This window comes from Gallinula chloropus (assembly GCF_964237585.1).
Source record: "Gallinula chloropus genome assembly, chromosome: 18".
Lineage (NCBI taxonomy): Eukaryota > Metazoa > Chordata > Aves > Gruiformes > Rallidae > Gallinula > Gallinula chloropus.
Genome location: NC_140103.1, coordinates 2,404,720 through 2,421,410, shown reverse-complemented (window position 1 = coordinate 2,421,410; position 16,691 = coordinate 2,404,720). Strand labels below are relative to the sequence as shown.

Genomic DNA, 16,691 nt, shown 5'->3' with positions numbered 1-16,691 from the left:
CCACCTCTGAACCTGGTCAAACCAAACACACCTTAGGAAAGGAAATCTGCTTTGTGCTGTCTTTTCACACACGCTCCTATAAATGGTTCCAGAAACAACTTTGGGGGTTTGGGGATTGCTTTGCCTTCCCCTCACCAGAATTATTAGCATTTAAGACCCTGATAAATTAACAGTATAACACTCTTCCAGAAAGCCACTCGTTAGTAAACAGCAAAGTTTTTTTATTCAAGCTGAGAGAAAAAACACGTGCTCCTGGTGTCAACAAGAATTCACTGGGGTGGCCACCGACAGCAGCACCAGTGGGAGTTACAGCTTCGCTCATCCTCCCCAAGGATTAACCTCAAGCCATGCAGTTCATGAGCACAGTAATGCTAATTAGTACAGCTCTGCTAAGTGTGTTCCCCAGCCCCATGCCCCCAGCAAAAAGTCAAGCTCAGCTTATGTTACTGTGATACTGACACACACAGGGGAACGAGGTACAGGGAAGAGGCAGAGGAAACCAGCACCAAGGGGCTCACGCTCCACCTGTGACAAAGGCCCAGCTAAGCAGACCTTGTCCACAGAAAGGTGATAAAAACAAGTTCAGAACTTTATGGGACCAGGGGAGCAGGACACTGATAGTTGGTCTTTGCTGTCACTGCCACCTCCCAACAATTACAGAGCAGCTGCCAAATGCAGTGGTGGCACCCCAGAGAGTGTCCTCTGTGTCCCCCCAGCCTCTAATTCTCATTTGATCTGTAATTACACCTACGAACCAGGTACAAAGTATGAATCATTTAACAGACATCATGACAACTCGAGACTACATGAACTGAGGAACATGCTTTTGGTATCAAGTACAAGCCCTTAAGTGTGACAACAGGTACTACAGGTCTACTCAGAAGGACCATCAACAGGTAAATCACTAATTTGTTACAAGAGACACGTGAACAGAACAGTAGCTGCTGGTAAACATCACCTCCCTGCTAAGGGAGAAGCAAGCTGTCAGACCTGGATAAAATGCAGGAGTTGGTACTTTGTACAAAAAAAACCCCAAAAGGCCAATTTTGAGAGAAAGGCAGAGCCAGCAACTTCTCAGTGCTTTAACACAGAGCTGTAACTCCACAGGGGCACACACCAGAACAGCCTGTGACAGCACACAGCCTGTATCTGTAACTGCAGCATGTTTGTGCCACTTCTGGTGCTGGGACAAAGATGGGAAGTTCCACTTCAGTTGCAGGGGCTGACGACTGCTTCTCCTGAGTGGGTTCAGGGAGTAGGGGCCTGATTTTGAGAAGCCCCCCTGATGTTCTCACTCCTATCAACTTCCATTACTTTGCCTTGTGTAAGCTAGGGAACCCCACGTGGCATCAGGCCAATGGCCTCATCAGATAGAGCTATGCTCCAAGAGAACACAGTCAGGGCTCCTCCCATTCCCAGCTACAGCCCCCTCTGCTTAAAAGGGATGCTCCTCTTCCCAAACACTGGATCATCTCATCTTCACCCCAAATGGGTTTATAGACTATAGAAAATTTGGAAGCTATTGATGAGGGGTGTCCCACCCAGGACAACACAGATAGATGCTTAGAGATGGCAGCCTGCTTGCACCTTTGCAGGAGGCTCTCAGTTTTACACCATTATAACTGCCCAGACTCACAGACACAACACAGAAGGTGTGTAACACACCCAGTATAACAAAACAGGGTCCCCAGAAAACCCCACATCAGTAACACCGCAGAAGCTGCACTACTCAGGGAATTTGGAGTTGCAAACATTCACTGTAGCAAAAGAGGAAAAATAAAGCCCACCCCAAACTCCCTCCTTCCCTCTACTTAGTGATTTGCACCTAAGAGGCCCTGCAGCATGTTTATGGGCAATGGGAAGACGATGGTGGAGTTCTTCTCCGCAGCGATGGTGGTCAAGGTCTGCAAGTAACGAAGCTGAAGAGCAGCAGGCGACTCTGTAATAACCATGGATGCCTCTTTCAGGGCCCTGGAAGCATTCATTTCTCCCTCAGCTGCAATTACCTGGGGAAGCAGAACGAACGAAATGGAATTAATTCTGGCACAGTAATCAACTAGAAATGAGTAGGATGACTTCAGTCTCCAGGCAAGATAAACAGAGAGTATCTGCACACCCAGGACGACTGGCCTGGAGGGCGGCACTGTTTTAACAGGTACATTACTGGTGAGGCAATTCACATCTCAGCACAGGCAAGTGCATCTTTCCCTACAGAGCTCTATTGCAAGGGCATGGTATTCTTTCTAATGTTGGAATAAATAATAATTAAAAATTAATCATAAAGTATTTAAGCTTCAAAAAATATTAATCCTTGGGGCAGCAGTGTGTTACAGATATTTTCCTAGGTGCTTCAAGATCTTTTCCAAATTCACGTTCGGTAACTGCTGGCCCCAGAGTCTAATTCAGTTTAGCATTTCTCTCTCATGAAATTAGAAAAAAATAATTAGAACCTAATGATAGGTTAAAATTAATGAAACTCACAATCAAGTGGCGGATATGAAAATCAGTCGTATTATGTGTATGAACATCACTCATGTGCGTGAGATGTTGGTAAGATGAGATGCAGTTTTCATGGCATTAGTTCAACTCCAGTAAATCCCTTTGCCAAGACAGTTCCAGTATTCAGAGTGCACATTCCATTTCTTTACAGTCAGCTCAACAGGCCACTCACACTTCCCAGAAACCCCCCTCTCTCTGCTCTGGGCCATAAACAGGTTTTGTGACAGCCAGGGCTTGTGTGTGCTTGCTTTTAGAGCATGGACTCTGCAGCAGCAGGAAAGGGCAGCTTAATGGCCCCCGAGGATTTTTACTCCTAGCTTGAGTGTTTAGTGCCTTCTCCCACCTCAGAAGGGAGTTAGATGTCACCCCCAAATGATCGCCGGTCAGTCAAGGGTGACAGTAAAACCAATTACTCCACCTGTTACTTCATGGGAGAAATACAAACAGAAAGCAAAGGGCTAGTCAGGAAAATGCTGGAAGTGAGTTTGGCCTCTAACTCACTGCAGGCCCCCACTAATCACCTCAGAGTTGTTCTGTTAGTGATTTCATCTTGGAGTGTGGTAAAAAAATTGAGATTCTGCATTTTTGAAGGAAAACTTAGCAGCATGATCCAAGGTGAAACAGAGCAAAGGTCCCTGACAAATCCTGCCCCGCACTCCTACCTGCTACAACACTGGCTGAGAATCCTCATCCCCTACATCACCACATTGAATTAATCATGGAGAAAAAAATTAATTTAAAAAAAAAAAAAAGGCAAACCCAGATGTTTAAGTTATTACCTTGGCTCTCGCCTCCCGGGCAGCTTCTGCTTCTGCAGCCATTGCTCTCTGCATCTGGACAGGTAATTTCACATCCTTGATCTCCACACGTTCCACCTTAATGCCCCAATCATCTGTGGCCTCATCAAGTGTGGCCTAGAGAAGGCAGGACAGTTAAGTTAAGCCATCTACCCTGCTGCCATCCCATGTCCAAATTTGAAGAACGACCAATAAATTAATTAATTATCTTACAATTCCTGGACTTTAAGGGCTTTTATATTTCTATTATGATTTGCTAATTATAAAAGCATAGCTGTTGGAATCCAACAAAAACCCTGCAGAGTTTGATTAACAGACTGAAGGAATTCTGTGGCATCATTCCCTTTGAGAGAAGAGCACTGATGTAACAATCCAGGGAAGGCTCCTCTCCTGCATCCCTCATCCCCACCACTGCTGTGGTCACTTGTATGGATGGAATGCCATCCACTAGCCCAAGCTCCAAATCACAACCTGGCTTATCACTTAGTAAAATAAATCCTGTCCTGGAAGTTACCCGTGGATTGCTCAGGCAGAGCTGCTCATACCTGCATGCTGTGTGCAATTTCTTCACGATCAGAGAGAATCTGAGACAGGTTTTTGGTCCCCAGGACATTCCTCAGTGTAGTCTGTGCTAGAAGACGGGTGGCTGAGTCAGCATTGGTGATGTTTGCTACAGCCAGGGTGGCATTCTGGACTCTGTAGTAAACCACTCCATCTACATTAATCGTCACAGAGTCCTTAGTCAAGATCTAAAAAGCAATAGGGAAGACATATAATAATTAATTACTTATTGAATATAATGATAATTACATATTTGTTTTACTTGACAAGCTGCTGGGTTTTTTCCAGGGTAAAGCAACCTAGAAAACAAAAGGTCTCACACACATGTGCTGCACATGAACGTGTCTCCATGCAGCTTTCAGTATGGCTCTGAGAAGCCAAGGTGACACTTGGAGTTGGAACACTCTGCACTGAAACACCAATGCTGTGAGCTTTGCATTAATGTTATTTCAAACTCCCCTTTCAAATTCACAGAGGGATCTGCAGTTCATACAAGTGACAGGAAAAATAATCCCAACTAACTCGAGCTGACATACACATGCCTTTCACCTGGGAAACTCGAACCTGAAACTAGTGACATGTAACCAGGTGGGTGTCCCTGGCACCAGCCTTACTTCAACACTTAACTGGAAATAGCTCTGTTGTCACCTGGCAGTTTGTCGCCCTTCCTGGAGCTACTTCTGATTGCAACACCACCTTGTGCTACCCAGTGAGTATGTGGTGATTTCTAGGGACGCTGCAGAGGAAATCCAATCTGTGAACACCCTCAGAGCTGGATTCAAGTGATTAACTGAATTTAACACTTCTACGTTAAGCAAGAAGCACAGATATTATTGAGGTTTAGAAGAGGGTACACTAGGAAGAACCATTAATTATATTTTAAAGTTAAGAAGAGATTGAAATGTGCTGCACAACCCTGAGGTGTCCCAATCCCATTTGACAGCGATTCCTATTCGACAAGAGAGCGGCACGTGTGAGTTACTCAACCACCAAGACCTACCCGCTCTGTCCTTCCCCAGGCTACCTACTTCAGCAGGCTTTTCATAACAGCATTTAGATAAACCAAGAATGAGCACCATGCTCAGAAATCCTGCTGTGCAAATAGAAATGTATTTCTGCTTTGCCCTATGGAAAACAAACAAACCTAAATCCAAAAGCATAATTGAATCAGGCCAAGAGAAACACCGTGCAACTGATGGCTTCGCTAATGGCACAGCAGCAGCTGCAAGCACATTTTGCCTGCCAGTGATTAGGTTTCTACCAATTACCCTTTAGAATGTACCATGACAGTTGCCATTTGTCTAAATCTACAACTAATGATGAGCAATAAACTCACTGGCAAATATGACAGGAAACAGATGCACCAGACAGGTTGCATCAAGCATCTTTGTCTTGCAAAATACAGCAGATACATGAGGGGTGCAGTTATAATCACCAACACACCGCAGCTCACCAGCTTATTTTTAGAGGGCTAGCTGGTTTTTATTCTGTTGCTGTCCACTGAGTTAACATCACTGAATTCAGCTCGCTTATTGCTGCTGATTCTACTAACAAAATTAAAATGTCCAAGGAAAAACAGAAGTCAAAGGGGAAGCTGTTCTTTAGGACCTTTAAAGTGAAAGACATCAGATGGCATCAGGTGCGGTACAGCTTCAGAATGTGCCTGTGCACAGGAGGACACAGAGGCAACACATACCCCAAACCCACCTGAGAGCACGGGTCATTACCCTGAGCTGCTATTAACAGTGTTTGATGTGTAAAATAATTTCATCCTGTTGTTTTAGCTTGTTTATACATGGAGACAAATTGACAGAGGAAAGATCGCTGCTGCTTCCGGAAACCTTCCAGATTTCACAGAAACAATTAGGGAACGTTGCCTGACGTCCAGCAGTCTGCATTCCAAACCCCTCCCTTCCCAGCTCTCTGGCAGTATCACGTTATCTCCTTTGGTCCTTACAGAGTAACTGGTTCTCTTTCAGCCATCTTCCTTTAAGGACACTGCCATTCAAGGAGAGAAGATGGCTGAAAGAAAACATATGTGTTCTTCACAGTACACTGAAGCTGCACAAGAAGCTCTACACTGAAGCTACAATGCCACTCAACACCAAGAGAGGGAAAGGGGCAAAAACCAAGTGCCAAAAAATCCTGCAGACTCTTCAGCAGATACAAAGGCAGTGTATCAGAGATACAAGCTCACCTCTTGGGGAGGAATATCGAAAGAGATGGTCCTCATATCAACCTTGATGAAGCTGTCTGTGCAGGGCAGGACAAAAAACAAACCTGTATAAATTAAAAAAAATAATTAGTCCACTCAAGATGTGAAAAGGGGGCATGGAAACAGATGAAACCTGCTACCAAAATAAAGCTTGAATCCAGCAGTGCAGCTGTAGAGGCCTCCTTGTAACCAGCTCAGCAGCACGTTCCTTACTGACATTCAAATCAAGATAAACTTCTCAAAAATGCATGCTGAGAAACTTCAATTTATTCAGGTCTATTTTAAGATGTTTAATACTTTGGAAAAAAAAAAAAATCACCAGAACTGTTAACACCTACTTTTGAAAATTCATCCCTCATTGTTACTTGTGGGGCCTAATTCTGGCCAGCAGGAACTACCAACCTCCACCTGTTCTGGTGGAGGTTCTGCAATTCTTCAGCTTTACAACAGCCTGGAAGTACTGCAAAAGGTGGCTGGAAACGCAGGAAGAAAGTACTGCCCCTCTCTGTCACTGAGCAGCAGGAGCAACAGCTGAAAATAACAACCCTCTGATCTCATCAGAATTTCTAATATGCACAGGAAACTTTTCATGACTGTCAAGTAATTTAGTTGCTTTTATTTCTTTTGAAGAACACTAAGGCTTTCAGACCATCTGGGCTTTAACTGACACACAAGATGTCTGTTTTAAAGTGGCACACTGGTGCCACCATTCCTCCCTTTACATTCTGTGCTTCTGAGTCTACCTGAAGACCACTCATTACCCAGGGAGGTCTGGGGAAGGCTCACAGACAATTCATTACTTTACTATCTTTTCCATATAAAGTAACACATCCTCTTACTGGAAGTTACAAAATTCTTGAGAAACCCATTCACCAGCTTAATGCAGACTCCAGACAGCTATTATTTTGCTGATAACTGAATTACAACAAGCATCAAACTCTCCAGGACATACCTGGTCCCTTTGCTCCCCCTTTTAGGATCCGTCCGAGTCTGAATATGATGGCTCGCTCGTATTCCTTTATAATCTGTAACAAACAGCTCAGTGTCATGCAAGGGTTTCCAGGTGCCACAGGATGGATTCCAAACTACAAACACACGAGTCTAAAACAACCTTGAGCCTCAAATGTAACACACATTTCTGCACTAGCTGCTTTGGGGAATTTTAGCATTTAAACTTTCTTGTCAAGACCCAAAGAGCAAAAGGAACAATATCCCACAGGAAATATTCTGCAGACTGTGGCACCATCTATCAACAGCAGAAGCCACAGCAGTCACCTGGGCATGACCAAGCCCTAGGAGCAGCCATCAGGAGCATCCTGGTATCAACTAAACAAAGCACAGAGATTTCTCCAGCTCTAGTTCTGATGGGGTGCATTAACCTACACAAAGCAGGAGTTATTTCCTCTGGGCTGGGAACTGAAAATGTCAAGCTCAAAGCAATCACAGATGAGCTATTCTCTAAGAATCTATCACATACATGTGCATACTTCTCATATTTACACACAACAGATTTACACACATAAACAGGGAGGTATTTCCTTAGAAAAATCATTAATATGTCAGTCCTCCATGAGAAATTATGCATTCTTGCAATTCTTCTGATCTTCTGAACTAGCTTATGTGCTAATGACAACTGAGTAGATGTAGCAAAGATGTCAGTGCAAAAATAATTTTGACTAAATAGTGTCATAGCACTTCTTTTTGTTGCTGGAAGATTAATGCACTGAAACGTTGGGGTCTGCTATGTACCTTCTGCTGTAGTTCTTGAATGAATAGCATTAGGTTAATTTGTGCTTAAAAACAAAGAAAAATAGAAAAAAATAATAACTATTAGGAAGCATCTGCATTGCTTAAAGTTTTAATCTAACTTAGTGGTGAATAATTTTACCTTTATGCACATCCAGATTGACACAGGAAATGTGATAATAGTGAAGAACAGTGAGGCGATCACCAGGATCCATCCACAAAAGCCAAGGCCAGTATCAGCCTCATCTGCAAGAGAAGAGCAGAAATGTTCAGGTTTTTAAACTCAAAAGTGCCTCTAAATACCCTAACTTTAGGCAGCTTCTTTATGTTGAATATTCCTTGAAATAGGCCACTGTTAGCACTACTCCTCTGGCCAAACTCATTAGGTTTAGACCAGAATTCAAATTAAAAGCCAACTTCTGCTTTGATCTTCACTAGTCACACTTATTTTAACTGCTCCAGATACAGAAGTTAAGCATTTCATTGTGCCCATAATTAAACCCCACGTTAGCACTGTACACCTGAGAGGAAGAGGAAGTGAGATACTCATTAGATGAACAATCGTGGAGACCAGCAGCAGATAACAGTGTATACTTTGCAAATTTGCATACACAATCTTGGAGTAAAGTCATAGAAGTCAGTAACTGAGAACCAATATTGAAGTTTCCAGTCCTCTCTTTCACTGGTTGCTGCTCCTAGCCTTTCTAGTGAGGTGGAATATAGAGGTGGTAGGGGATGCTATGGAGGTGGTAAGGGATACTACGAGTTTCTCTCTCACCCAGTATCTTCAGGAAGTCAGTCAATTGGCTTCAGAAGCTTTGAGTATCTTCTACAGAGTTTGTACCCTGCGACATGCCAGTATAATGACCCTCAAGGAGCTGCCATCCATGACTCAAAGTTCCTCCATAGAAAGTTACCTACACATATTCTCCTTCCAGGTTGATTATTACGTAGTGGAAACACCAGATTAAAGGAGAGATTTCCCAGCCCTCCTATGAAAGTCAAGTGAATGTGTCACCACAAATATCAGTGTTGAGGAGCTGTCAGCATTGAGCAACATCTGTAAAGTCATTAGTGAGGGAGCGTTGCCTTTCATGGAGCAACAATGCATTAGTCAGCCTGAAGCCATAAAAAGTACTCGACCTACACTGACAGGGAGGGAAAGTTTTCCGCTCCCTTTTACTTAATAACTTTTACAAGCTTAAAGGCGCTGAGGGTCGTGTTTCAGCTCTGCTCTGCAGCTTAACATCAGGTCTCCACCACCAACCATAGGGCTGCTCCTACCAGAGATACAGCATGGGAAAAAATGATCCATCTGCTTCCCTGTTGGACGTGAAGGTAGAAGTCACAACTCAGTGTAAAATCACAAGACTGAGTAAGCACACACTTTATGCAGCAATGACTGCCCCATCATGTGATATATTTCTCAATATCAAAAGAGAGATGCTGTCTCATGAAAAACTGTATGCAATATAAGAAACAGACTTGGTATCTGTGGAATGAGCTTTCTTCTTGTCCTTTTTTAACACCTCATTCATTAGACCAGGATAATCATTTATTGGACCAGGATAATCATTCATTGGACCAGGATAATCTCATCAACGGGCCATTCTTGCCAGATTTCTCAGTCAGGCTCATTGATACAGGATTTGAGGTAGCAGCACTGAAATGAGACTGACTGAGGTGGTGTAGGTGCAGCACTGCCTCAGGTGCACCTCTCACATCTGGTGCTTACCCCTGCCCATCCAAGGTGCTGTAAATAAAAAATAGAAGAAGAAATAAAAGAAAAAGAAAGATTTTACACTAAGTGCTGGCTGCAGCCAGCCTCCCAGCCCTCTTTCACCATCACAAGTGCACCGTTTCACAGACAAAACCCATCTACGTTGTGTCAAAGTGTCACGGAGCAGCTCAGAGGGACCCCCTTCACCAAGCCCCCCAGAGTTCACTGGAGCACTGCTGAATCCAGACTTCAGGCATGTTTGGTGATCCAGAGGCAAAGCAAGAATTAAAAGTTCACCTTTGATTTCTTACCTGCATCCCCAGCATTAAGGATGAGCTATAGAGAACTAGAGTGAAAAATATGGAGAAGGGGATTTGTAGCACGAGCTCTGCCTGGGAACTCCAACCACCTGGGTTTTGCCTCTCCCTAAGGCAGACTCCTCACCTGACAGTTCTGATACCATCCTATCATCCAGTTCACAAAGGAGAAATGCAATTTAGTCCTCCCAAAGAAAGAAAACCACCAAACAACAGAAAGAAAACCTTGCTCATGTAATAGAGGCACGACCATTAACAGTAATTGCTGGGGATATATATTTAAACATTAATACACTGTAGTGAATGCAGCTGCTGAAGAAGCAACGATAAAAATAATGTGGTGGCTCCAAAAAAGCGACACCACCAAAACCCCTGATGCTGTGAAGAACATCCAGAGCTCACTGCATCTTCTCTGCTGCTGTGACTTGCAGACAAGTGTTGAGAGCAGCATTTTTTGAGCAGCTAGAGACATGGAACTAGCAGTTGAAATAACATGCTTAGCTGGGGTTTTTTTTAACTTCCAGTAACTCTAGTTGCTCAACTTTGGTTCTCTCTTGCTTGATTTTCTGAGGTGTCAAACACTCTGTCCTATACACCTCCAGCTCAAACACTTGTGATATTCTTACTCTTTTATTATCCAGATACTAAAGCTTCACACCTGGGATGTAATCAGAGGAGTCTAACTTGTAGATCACATACATCTTTAAGAAATAACCCACAAGGAGAAAAAAAAAACATTTAAAAAGCCTATTGACTCAGTCTTTGACTCCTCTAAGGCTGACTGGAACAGTCACCGTTACTTTAGCATGAAATTATCACTTGGATCATCAAGCAGTATTAACGATTTATAATGAACACTTAGTGTTGGAGGCTGAAATGAAAGGGGAGGGCCTCGTTACTGCTTGAGGTGTGGCACACACTTGTCATTTATCTTCCCCTGCCAAGACTGTACAGGCTGAACAAGCACATCACTGCCAGGAAGAGGAACTGTGCAAGACCCCTGAGTACTAGAAGAGGAATCATAGAATGAAGGGACCTTGAAAGCTCATCTAGTCCAACCTCCCCACCACAGCAGGATATGAATCAACTATCTCGGGCCCCTTGTCCTTTCAGTAACCTGTCCCATGGGATTTCCCCCAGTAATTGACCAAAGCTGACCTTGTTGAAGTCCAGGGTTGCAGTCCTACTTGCTGTTCTCTTCCTACCACGTATGACCTTAAGCTCCACCATCTCATGGTCACTGCAGCCCAGCCTACCCTCAACCTTCACCTCTTCAACCAGAACCTCGTTGTTAGTGAGCACAAGATCCAGCAGCACTCCTCCTCTAGTAGGCTCATCTACCATTTGCATTAGGAAGTTATCATCAGTGCACTGGAGGGACCTCCTGGACTGTGAGCAGCTGGCTGCACCAGCCTTCCAGCAAACACCTGGGCAGCTAAAATCCCCCATAAGAACCAGGGCCTGCGACTCTGAGGCTACTGTCAGCTGCCTCTAGAAGGCCTCATCAGCTTCCTCCTCTTCATCAGGTGGTCTGTAATAGACACCCATGCCTGCATCCCCCATGCCAGCCTGTCCTTCTCACCCACAAAATCTCAACTTGCTTCTCCTCTGCCCCTGGACAGAACTCAAGACATTCTAGTGGCTCTTTCACATGAAGAGCAACTCCACCTCCTTTCCTTGTTGGCCTGTCTTTCCTAAAAAGGACACAGCCATTCATGGCCACATTCCAGCCACATGAGTTGTCCCACCATATCTCTGTAATTGCAGCTAGATCATAACCCCTTGATCACACAACAGATTTCCAACTCGTCCTGTTTATCCCCCACAACCCTGTGAATGACCCACCAGATTTAAACTAAATGGGAGATAACTGGGCTGAACACAAGGCAAGTGACAGGAGACAGAGATCTCCACTTCCACACTGCTAGGTCAAATGCAGATAGTCTGAGCATGACTGAAGGGTGTTATTCCCTTGACAGTCAACTGGTTGCTAATTAGCAAATAATCAGGAATAATAAGGAATACTAATTCCAATGAGAAATAAATGTCTTTTCGGATGCTTCTCATGGGAAATAGAGAATAGAAATATTACATCTAATAACCAAAATGATGTCTAATGCCATTTACTCTGTGGATACTTTATTATGACAGAAACAGCTGGCAGCCAGCCTCAGCCTCTGAAGCAACACATCACACAGGAACTACAGGAGGAGCTACCCTGGCAGCACGTGAAAGGCTTGCCAAGTCCCAGGCAAGGTTAGCATCATAGTGACCACTGTTAGGTATTAATAGCTAACACACACAACGGAACGCAGATCCTCTCCAAGGATACAAGAACTAGCATGTGCCATCAGGCACGGGGCCCAAACAGATCCACAGTTATTTATACAGCAACTCAGATTACCCAGCCAAAGCCTTTACACACACAGCGATCTCATAAATACATTTCTTTCTCCAGTTGCTAACGACAAAACCAGATAAATGGTGACTCTTCTGCTCGACACAGGGAACAGGAAACTACAGGACCTACAGGAACTGGTAGCTGTGTTATTGTAGTGCATCATCCCCCAAACCTCTGACCCCGTTAGGCTCGGGCAAAGCCCTCTAGAACAAACGACACCAACAAGCCCAACTTCACAGGTTCATTGCCCCACTTGAGCAAACATAACTGGCTGTCATCGCTTCCTCCAGTCACACCTGCGAGGGCTTCGCTCCAGTGAGAAGCACCAGCAGTGCGAGCAGCCAGTCCCCGAGTTCTTCCTGCTCTCCCTCACCGGCACAGCGCCTCGGGGATCGCTCCGGTTAACTCGGCTCTCCCCTCCGCCCAGAGTTACCGCAGGGAAACCCCCGGGTTGCGCAAGGGGCCGGCGATGCTCTCCCACCCCTCCCACCCCCCACCCCGCGCTGCTGCGAGGCGGCGCGAAGCGGCCGGCTGCGCCCCGCCGGGAGCCGCCACCTGCCGCGCTGCGTCCCGCCGCGGGGCGCTCAGCGCAGCCGGGGACGCCGCGGAGGGGCCGGCGGGGCCCGGCCTGCGCCACGGCCCCGGGGGCAAAGGGCGCTCCGGGGCAGGCCCGCGGGGCTGCGGGAAGCGGGAGGCTGGTAGGCGGGACCGCTCCTCGCTCTGTAACTTTGGCGAAGGCTCCGCAAACTTTCCCCGGCGGCTAAACGAGACAATAACTAAACCGAAAGAGGCACAACCGGAGAGAGGCGGGAAGGCGGCCCGCGCTCGGAGCCCGCGGGGGCCGCTCGGCCGAGGGGCCGCGCCCTCGCTGCCCCTTGGGGGCTGCTCCCCCAGCCACCCCGGTTACCTTCCGCCCGCCGGGTCTTGGGCGTGATCCCCGCTTCGCAGTCTGCCATGGCCGCTGCTGTCTCCTCGCTGCCGCCCGACCGTCCCCTCGCTACCGTCGCTGCTGCCGTCCCCTCACCGCTACCGAGCGCCAGCTGCCCCGCGCGCCCGCCCTGCCCCGCCCCGCGAGGGTGGGGCCGCGGTGGCTGCTCCCGCCCCCATCTCTCCCCCCCCACCTGAGGAGAGGCGGCGACCCGAGGGGATGGGGAGCGGACAGGAAAGGGTGTTTGTGGAGCTCGAAGCGGTGGGCTAGTGGAACGGGAGGAAAGCGCGGGAATGAGAGACGTGTTCTGTCCTCCCCAGCGCCTGAGGGGAGCGGGGCTCTCCGGGCCGCCTCAGCGCCTGAGGGGAGCGGGGCTCTCCGGGCCGCCTCAGCGCCTGAGGGGAGCGGGGCTCTCCGGGCCGCCTCAGCGCCTGAGGGGAGCGGGGCTCTCCGGGCCGCCTCAGCGCCTGAGGGGAGCGGGGCTCTCCGGGCCGCCTCAGCCCCTGAGGGGAGCGGGGCTCTCCAGACCGACCCCAGCCCCTGAGGGGAGCGGGGCTCTCCAGACCGACCCCAGCCCCTGAGGGGAGCGGGGCTCTCCGGGCCGCCTCAGCGCCTGAGGGGAGCGGGGCTCTCCGGGCCGCCTCAGCCCCTGAGGGGAGCGGGGCTCTCCGGGCCGCCTCAGCCCCTGAGGGGAGCGGGGCTCTCCAGACCGACCCCAGCCCCTGAGGGGAGCGGGGCTCTCCGGGCCGCCTCAGCGCCTGAGGGGAGCGGGGCTCTCCGGGCCGCCTCAGCGCCTGAGGGGAGCGGGGCTCTCCGGGCCGCCTCAGCCCCTGAGGGGAGCGGGGCTCTCCGGGCCGCCTCAGCCCCTGAGGGGAGCGGGGCTCTCCGGGCCGCCTCAGCCCCTGAGGGGAGCGGGGCTCTCCGGGCCGCCTCAGCCCCTGAGGGGAGCGGGGGCTCTCCAGACCGACCCCAGCCCCTGAGGGGAGCGGGGCTCTCCGGGCCGCCTCAGCGCCTGAGGGGAGCGGGGCTCTCCGGGCCGCCTCAGCGCCTGAGGGGAGCGGGGCTCTCCGGGCCGCCTCAGCGCCTGAGGGGAGGCCTGGAAAGTTCCAGCTGTGCCCCGGCTGCACGTGTAGCTCATCACCCAGCTGAAAGTCGGTGGTTCTCGAGGGGCAGGCATGGTCTGGCATAAAGGCACGAGCAAGGAGCTGCTTTCAAACTGGTAACATTGAACCCCTCTGTTTGAGGAGTGGTACGTGACTGCACGCTGGTATTTATTTCCATGCTCCTTGTGAAGTATTGTCTGAAATGGCAAAGACATTAAAACAATCCTGGAGGAAAGAAAACAACCAGCTTTTAAAAACTCTGCCTCGAGTTCAAGGTACTACTGCTTCTCTTCCTGGCCTGCTGCAAGACACGGGGGGAGAGCTCGGAGCTTGCATCCATTTTGTGGACGCCGAAGTTGTGATCTCAGCGGCTGCTCTACAAGGTTCATCCCACGGAAACCAGGTCTGTGTACAGATATGTAATTGCACACACAGCCATGACATACATACTGCCACAGGCAATACCACACTCACAAAGAGCTTGAAGGTTGAGTTTTGTATTAAGAGGGCTATAGCTGATTCATGGCTCTTCATTAACCTTTGTTCGTTTATGGGATGCTGGTAATTTATGGACAGGGAGGGGCATGTGCAAATTCAGTTATTGTAGTGTGTTGCTGTACTGGTAGTGTGTAATTTCTTGCTTCCTTTTAAAAATGCATTGCTACCTGTGAATGAAAACCTGTGTTAGACGGTTAGAAAGTATATAGATTTATTTTAAGTGTTGGTATTTTGTGGTTATACTCCTCCAGGGAAGTAGCCTGGGTTTTGCTTTCCTTTATGTACCAGAGTGTCAAAGTTTTTGGTTAGGCAGCATGATCAATTGAGAAGTGGAGCACCAAACACTGAAGTGTAGTCCTGTTTCTTGACATCCCCATGTAAAATGAGCAGCATCAGTGACAGAGCAGCACATTTCCCTAGTGAGAGTAAGAGACCCAGTGAACAGTCCTCATATTGTTGGCACGAACTCCTACAGGCACCCTTCTGCTAGTTGATTTCAGACAGATCTGGACTAGGAGTACATGAGGCTAAAGGCTAAATCTGTCTCAAGATCCTTGACTGCTTATGACCTTTTAAAATTCCCTTCTCTTCTTTATCTTTGCTTATATACTTGAGGGCAGCTGGTATTAATGCACTTATGAGTGCTGACACCTGCTGTTCTGATATTAGTAATTCTTCAATATTTTTGTTACATCTAAAATCTTTCATGAGTTACCTACATTCTTACCAAAGTCATCTAAACTGCTTCTGAGGATATGTCTCTCTGCTGTACATACACCAATATGGATGAAAATGGTTCCACCAGCAGCAGTTTTACTGACCTGCTGAATCACCTGGTGCTGAGGTGCAATTGCAAGCTAAACTTTAAGGGGACTTAACTGAGATGCTTCTCTGAAATTCGTTGTGTTTCTCTCCATTTCCCTATGACACGAACCATCCATAAGAGAAACAGAAGAAAATGCTAAAATGTCCCAAACTGCTCCATATATTTAACACAGAGAGCTGTTCTTTGAGACACAAACAGAACCTTTGAGTTGTCCAAGTGAGAACTGGTAAAGAATTGGTTTTATTCTTAGCCTCAAGTCCTCATCCTCACACAGCTCTAAAATACTAGGCAGCAGTTTACAATATGATTTGATATTTGACCATAAGAACTAAACAATCACATTATCCTTAAATTAGAATTAATGGGATTCCATGAGCAGGTGTTTTATTGTGTGGGAACAGTTCAGTCTGTGTCTGAGGAGACCAGATCCAAAGACAACAATATCACCCAGTTCTTTGCCTTGTGACTTAGAAAATGAATTATTAGGTGCTTTGTGGGATATAGTCTTTTCATTGTTAGCATCTAAGGAAACACTCATGATAATTTTTTTCATATAAATAATTAAAACTCATCAGCTGAAAAATTTTTATTACTATTAATTTGGACTTTTTGGATCCTGTTCCTCATATTGAGGATGGTCCTTCCTGCATCATGTTAAAAGGTAGTTAAAATTTGACATTAAAAATATAAAGTAGTATGTAAGATGGCATTTATCCTAACAGCAGTGCTGAGCCACGTTTTCTTACTGTCCATTTTAAAACAAAAGCAATGCATTTAGAACAAGTCTGTCACCCAGTTCCCATAACCATGACAAAGATAGGTACATATTCCCATCCTTTAATGGAAGGGGTCAAAGGATGGACTTCAGGATCTTGAAGATCTTTTGCAACCTCAATGATTCTGTGGTTATGGAGGTGATTATATACGAAAGCAGCATCTCATGTAATTGTCCACGAGGGCACCCTGTAGGGATGACAACATATGAGACAATCAGATGCTTCATGTTGCTGAAGCAGGGGGTGCTGTGATGCAGACAGGTGCAGGTCTGATCAGAGCCCATTTGCAGTAGAAGGAACACAG

General features: G+C 47.0%; 1 protein-coding gene across 1 annotated transcript; it reads right to left on the bottom strand.

Annotated features, from left to right (window-relative positions):
• Positions 1-204: 204 nt before the first annotated feature.
• STOM (stomatin) lies at positions 205-13,229 on the bottom strand. Its single transcript, XM_084272332.1, has 7 exons — positions 13,164-13,229; positions 7,961-8,064; positions 7,025-7,097; positions 6,055-6,137; positions 3,842-4,045; positions 3,279-3,413; positions 205-2,006 (listed from the first exon to the last, which is right to left on the bottom strand). Exons 1-7 carry the CDS (start codon positions 13,210-13,212, stop codon positions 1,812-1,814), a joined length of 843 nt encoding a protein of 280 aa, XP_084128458.1. The 5' UTR covers positions 13,213-13,229; the 3' UTR covers positions 205-1,811.
• Positions 13,230-16,691: the final 3,462 nt, after the last annotated feature.

What these genes read in the sequence shown, in the direction of transcription:
- STOM (XM_084272332.1), bottom strand. Translation starts at nt 13,212, where the DNA reads ATGGCAGACTGCGAAGCGGGGATCACGCCCAAGACCCGGCGGGCGGAA. An exon ending in CAATCTGGATGTGCATAAAG is followed by an intron (nt 7,098 to 7,960) that starts GTAAAATTATTC and finishes TGTTTGTTACAG; the next exon opens with ATTATAAAGGAATACGAGCG. An exon ending in TCGATATTCCTCCCCAAGAG is followed by an intron (nt 4,046 to 6,054) that starts GTGAGCTTGTAT and finishes ATTGCTTTTTAG; the next exon opens with ATCTTGACTAAGGACTCTGT.